The sequence below is a fragment of the Bos javanicus genome, chromosome X, assembly GCF_032452875.1.
Source record: "Bos javanicus breed banteng chromosome X, ARS-OSU_banteng_1.0, whole genome shotgun sequence".
NCBI classification, from domain to species: Eukaryota; Metazoa; Chordata; class Mammalia; order Artiodactyla; family Bovidae; genus Bos; species Bos javanicus.
The window spans coordinates 108,690,506-108,696,613 of NC_083897.1; the positions used below are offsets into that span (position 1 = coordinate 108,690,506).

Sequence of the window (6,108 nt, forward strand, 5' to 3'; positions counted from 1 at the left end):
CTATAAAAGGGAGCTATTAGAGAATAAGAGAAAGTCTTGGGAAAAGTATTATGGCAAAATTAAACACTTTGTGGATGCCAAGTATTCAGCTCAAAGCAGCTCTGCCTCACCCTGGCTTTGATAGACAGTGGTCTCGCCCTGGCCACACCCTGGCTTGGATAGACAGTGGTCTCGCCCAGCTCACGGCTCCTGCACACGGCTCCCGCCCACCCACGTGACCTCTTCCTTAACCAATCGCAAGCCCGGGTACTGACCCCGCCCAACAGACACCTCTAACAATCCATCCCAGAGACCCTGCCCAGCTACCAGCCATCTGGCCCGGAGCCCGCCTCCGGCCACCCACATTGTCCACCCTGGAAAGGTTCCGAGGAGGCCACTGGCCCCGGCCACCCCGCCCCCACCCCCGCCGATTCCTGCCCCGGAGACGCTTTGTCCCAGCCGCCATTCCCTGGGTCGGGGAGTGGCCCGCCATGCTGCCCACATCGCCCTCACAGGAGCGTCAGAACTACCGCCCCGAGTGCGAAGCCGCAATCAACAATCATGCCACCCTGGAGTTTCACGCCTCCTTCCAGTGCCTGGCCGTGGCCTTATACCTCGACCATGATGATGTGGGCTTGAAGCATTTCTCCCACTTCTTCCTGCTCCGCTCCCAGGAGCACAGCAGGACAGCCGAGAGCCTGATGTTCCTACAGATCCAGCGCGGGGGCCGCATCTGCTTCCTCAACATCGGAAAGCCTGAGACCCAACAGTGGAAGAGCGGACTCCAGGCCATGCAAGATAGCCTGCACTGGGAGAAGTACGTCAACCAGAGCCTGCTCAACCTGCACCAGCTGGCCACCGACAGCAGCGATGCCAACCTGTGCCTCTTCCTGGGGACTGGCTACCTGGACCAGCAGGTCAGGTTCATCAAGGAGCTGGGGGACCATGTCAGCAACCTGAGCAACATGGGGTCCCCGGAAGGTGCCCTGGAAGAGGACTTCTTTGACAAGCTCACCCTGGGTGACGGCGACAAGAAGGACTGAGCCGGGACTGGACTTTCCCCCGAGTCCTAGGTGACTGCCCAAGGTCACCAGAAGAAGTTCACTTAAATTTTCCTTATTTCAGTTTTGACAGTTCTTCCAATAAATTGCTTCATAAAGAAATAAAGGTCCCTTGTTGATTCATGCGTGCAAACCCTTAACCTTTCAAGTTTTAAAACAGGTATCCAGGAGTCTCTTGAGCTACCAATGCCCTGTCCACAGGCAGCTCAAGATTTGCACAGAGGGAGGGAAGAAGGGGACCCATAGGATCCTGAACAATACAAAATGTACCTTCCCCTAATAAACAACGTGGTACATGGGGTGGGCGTGGGTGAGGTGAGGCTCTGGTGAATGTGGGTGACTGTGAATAGATGAGCTATAAAAATATGGCCTGAAAATCATGATTGGTATAGATCTCCAGAAACAGTGAAGGGAATGGGATTGGGAAGGGAATGAAATAAAGGGGTCTTGATTTTATTTGAAGCAGACTTCTGGGTAGCAAGATGGTAGCCCTGGATGCTGGCATAGCAGAGTCCCTCTCTGACAAGCTCACCCTGGGCTACAGTGACAATCTAAGGGTAGCAGGCCTGGCTTTCCAAGAGACACACTTCTTGTGGTCACCATTGTTGAGCATGGATGCTCCCTTTACAAAATACCCATGTGCGATTTTTTTTTAACTGTACCACCCTGCGATAAAGTAACATGGCACCACTCAAAATTTACCTCAATTCTATTGACGGTTAATCTATATAGCCCTTCTAGGGTGAAAAATATAAGCTCTTGAATGAAGGCCAATTTGTGATACTGAATATAAAGTAAAATGAATCCCCCTGAATATGAAGTCACTGGTACTGGCTGTATTGAGGAATGTAGTGGTGGGAAGGGTTGAAGCTGGGAGGTATCACAGCTGGTCCAGGTGAAAGACAATGGTGATTGCACTGGAGTGGAGGATGAAGAAATGAAGAGATGTAGACACATTGCAGATGGATTGGGATACATCAGCAAGGTTTCTTCGTGGACCAGAGATGAAGAGTGAGATATGAAGAAATTAATCTAATTTAGCCTGGGTTGATGGTGGTGCCATTTTATCAATTTGAGGTCTTTTGCCAGGGGCACAGCTGGGATGGAAGGTTGGAGAAGGCATGTCATGTAAAATCTGAGATGCATATTAGACATCCAAGTGGAACTGTCATGCAGGTAGCCAGAAAAATGAACCTGGAGTTCAGAGTGGATGTGGATGTCAGCTTTAGAAATAGACCTATGGGAAATATCATGATCCCTATATAGATTGTGTGTGGTCATGGGAGTGGAAAACCTCACTGGAGAGCGGACTAGGAGTGTGGCAGAGCCTAAGCCCTGGGTAACGAACATGTAGAAGCAGGGCTGAGGTGATGAAACGCCAGAGGGGTGCTGACCTCACCTTGACCATTAGCTCACTGCAGACTGTGCCCACCTGTGCCCACACCCCGTGGCCCCAAATCAGCCTGTTTGTGACCTCACTGTGGCCTCCTGGGATCTGCTTTCAGAATGGGGAGAAGACTGAACTTTTTATCTTCTTGTAACTATGCAGAAATAAATTTTCCAGTTTAAAAAAAAAAAGATTTCTTAAGAAAATGATAAGGACTTGCCTGTTGGTCCAGTAGTTAAGAAACTGCCTTCCAACACAGGGGATATGGGTTCGATCTCTGGTCCGGGAATTATGATCCCACATGCCTCAGAAGAACTAAGGCCATGCGCAGCAACACAGACAAAGGACAGCAAAAAAAAAAAAAAAATCTTTATTTTTTTCCTCTTCCCCTTTAAAAATTCAGCCTCTCGGTCAACTCTATTTGATCAGATGAAGTCTCTACACATGTAAACCGTAATATCCTAATAAAAACACTCAAAATATGTTTCTTCTGTGCCTAGGTGTGGTTAATAAGGCAAAAGGTAAAATTGTACAGATCTTGCCTGTCTTATGGTCCTTGATAAGACATGGTCCTCAGATTGACACATGGTCAGTCTGAGTCTCCCTAAAGTTTGCAAACTGCTTTGAATATTTACAAATATTCAAATATTTACAAATATTCCTCCCTGTAGCTTAGACATGACCCTGGTTTAGTCCCAGGGTCAGGGAGATCCCTGGGAGAAGGGAATGTCCACCCACTCCAGTGTTCTTGCCTGGAGAATTCCATGAACAGAGTAGCCTAGCAGGCTCCAATCCATGGGGTCGCAAATGGTCGGACTCAACCGAGTGACTAACACTTTCATTTTCCTCTCTCTGACAATGTCTCAGATCCTACATATGTCAATTATCTGTTCTCCTCTAGATAGAAGCAAGCACCAGGTGAGTAGCTGTTCATCTCTATAACTAGAAATTGACTTTTAGGTTGTGCTAGGGCTTCATTACTGCACAGGCTCTTCTCTAGTTGCGGTGTGTGGGTTCCTTAGTGTGGTGGCTTTGCCTGTTGCACACCACGGGCACGAGGCGCTTGGACTTCAGTAGTTGTGGCACATGGGCTCAGCAGTCGTGGTTCCCCGGCTCTAGAGCACAGGTTCAGTAGTTGTGATGCGTAGGCTGAGGTGCTCTGCGAAATGTGAGATCTTCCTGGATCAGGGATCAAACCCAGGTCTCCTGTTTGGCAGAAGGATTCTTTACCACTGAGCCACCAGGGAAGCCTAAAGATCCTTCTTGCTCTCCAGTTTTGGAGAAACAGTTTGGTGTCGTGGATTCTTCCCCACAGATGGCCTGGGTTCAAATGCCATTCTAGCCACTTACTAAATTGAAGGCATTGGGGAATGTGAATTAACTTCTCTGTGCCTCTGTTTTCTGATATGTAAAATAGGGATCAAAAAACTATGGCTTAAAAGAGTAGATTGTTTATTATATTGAAAATGTTTAATTTCAATTTAAACATATTGAAAATTTGTATCTTTTCAATTGCCCTCAGGCAGGGCAGTATCAAATGAAACAAGTTCCCAAAGGGCTAGATGACCAAGGTCAACCTAGGGCATTCGTACATGTATACTCTCTACCTCAGATCTGATATAATTGGCAGCGGGGGGAGAATATGTAGGTCACAGCTTTCTGTATCTGCCTGAATGCCCTATTCCCTTACTGGGGGAAGATCTAACAAAGTTAAATGCCTAAGTGACTTTCTCACCAGAAAAAGTAGACACTAAAGTACTCCTAGGTCAAGCCTGCCCTCTCCAAGTTGTGCTATGACAATGGCGAGACAAACTTGAACCAGAAGTCCCTGAAGAAATTCTACAAAAGGTAAGAGCTGATGCTTGAGTTGTGGGGAGGCCAGGAAGAGCCAGGACCGTCAACCCAGTAGGAGGAAACTCCAGCCCGGTGCCAAGTGTCAGAACTGAAAAAGCAATAAGCTTTAAAGAGGCATGTGAAGTATAAAGCCTCTGAGAACCACCTTTATTAAATGCCAAGTAATCCAACGTCAGTAGTGTAGCGTTAGTGGTTCAGTGATGTCCCATTCTTTACGACCTCATGGACTGTAGCCCAACAGGCTCCTCTGTCCATGGGATTCTCCATGCAGGGATACTGGAGTAGGTAGCCATTCCCTTTTCCAGAAGATCTTCCTTACCCAGGGATCCAACCTGGGTCTCCTGCATTGCAGGCAGATTCTCTACCTACCATCTGAGGTTCCAGGGAAGCCCCTTATCAAACTTATCAATATCAATAAAATACTCCAATACTGCTGGTACAAAAGCCAGGGGCCAGAGATTATTGTTTGCATGGGATCTGAGACTCATTGACTAAATTGTACACGATGTATGTTCCACAGTGCCAAATTCTTATACTTTTACTTACAATCTTATTTGGAGACTTTTGCTGGTTTACAATTCTGGACCTAAAAAATCCCTTTTACTGCATACCACTCAGTCCTGAGGCCTAGGAACTGTTGCCTTTGAATGAGATGATCCAGAGACTAATATGAAAGAACTCTATTGTTGGATGGTGCTCCCACAAGGATCGAAGAATGCCCCCACCATCTTCTCGGCAAGCCTTAGCCAAGGACTTAAGGGACCGCCAATTAAATCAAAGAATTGTACTGCAATATATGAATAATATACCTAATGGCCAGTAAAACGAAGGAAGCTTCAGGCCAAAATACAATCCTTACTTTCAACTTTCTGGCAGACTGGGGATATAAAGTGTCCATGGGAAAAGTGAAAACTTCTCAACCAACTGTAAAATATTTATGACAAAGAAACATATTCCAAATGGAAGGGACACATTAGAGTGATGGCATCAACCACCAAAAGGCAATCCTGAGGATTCTTAGGAATGGCTGGGCTTTGTTGCATTTGGATCCCTAAGTTTGGGATCATGGTAAACCCCTATGTGACGCTCTTAAAGGAAATAACAATGAGCCACTAAGATAGACTGCAGAATGCCATAAGGCCTTTCTGTACAATTCACTCAAGTCCATTCTAGCAGACCTGACCTGACAATACAGATACAGAAATGCTTACAAATGGGAGGAGCTTCATGGACGGGGGACTCTTTGGTATGCAGCAGTAACTCATCAGGAAGTCCTAGAAGCAGAACTCCTCCTCCAGGTATGTCTGCCCGGAAGGCAGAGCTAATAACCTGCATGAGAGCCCTGCACCTTGGAGCTAAGAAAAAGGCAACTCCTGCTACTCATTCTAAGTACACCTTCTCTGTGGTACAGGTATATGGGGCTATATGAAAAGAGAGGTCTATGAACATCAGGAAGGAAAGAAATACACAGAGGAGATCCAGGACTTACTAGACTCTGGTAGAATGTTGGAAGAACCAGCCCTCACTCACTCCCCAGGCCACCAAAAGATGGATAGTAATATAACTAATGGAAATAATTTGGCCCATCATGCATGCATGGTAAGTCACTCAGTCGTATCCAACTGTCTGCAACCCCATGGACTGTAGCCTCCCAGGCTCCTCTGTCCATGGGATGTCCCAGGCAAGAACACTGGAGTGGATTGCCATTTCGTCCTCCAGGGATCCTCCCGACCCAGGGATCAAATGCACCTCTCTCGTGTCTCCTGAGCTGGCAGGCGGGTTCTTTACCACTAGCATCACCTGGGAAATAATTTGGTCTGTCAGGCC

The 6,108-nt window shown here is 47.1% G+C and overlaps 1 protein-coding gene across 1 annotated transcript; it reads left to right on the forward strand.

Moving 5' to 3' along the window:
• The first annotated feature begins 470 nt into the window (after positions 1–470).
• Positions 471–1,022, forward strand: LOC133242651 (ferritin heavy chain-like). The gene has a single exon (XM_061408814.1). It carries the CDS (start codon positions 471–473, stop codon positions 1,020–1,022), a length of 552 nt encoding a protein of 183 aa, XP_061264798.1.
• Positions 1,023–6,108: the final 5,086 nt, after the last annotated feature.

What these genes read in the sequence shown, in the direction of transcription:
- LOC133242651 (XM_061408814.1), top strand. Translation starts at nt 471, where the DNA reads ATGCTGCCCACATCGCCCTCACAGGAGCGTCAGAACTACCGCCCCGAG.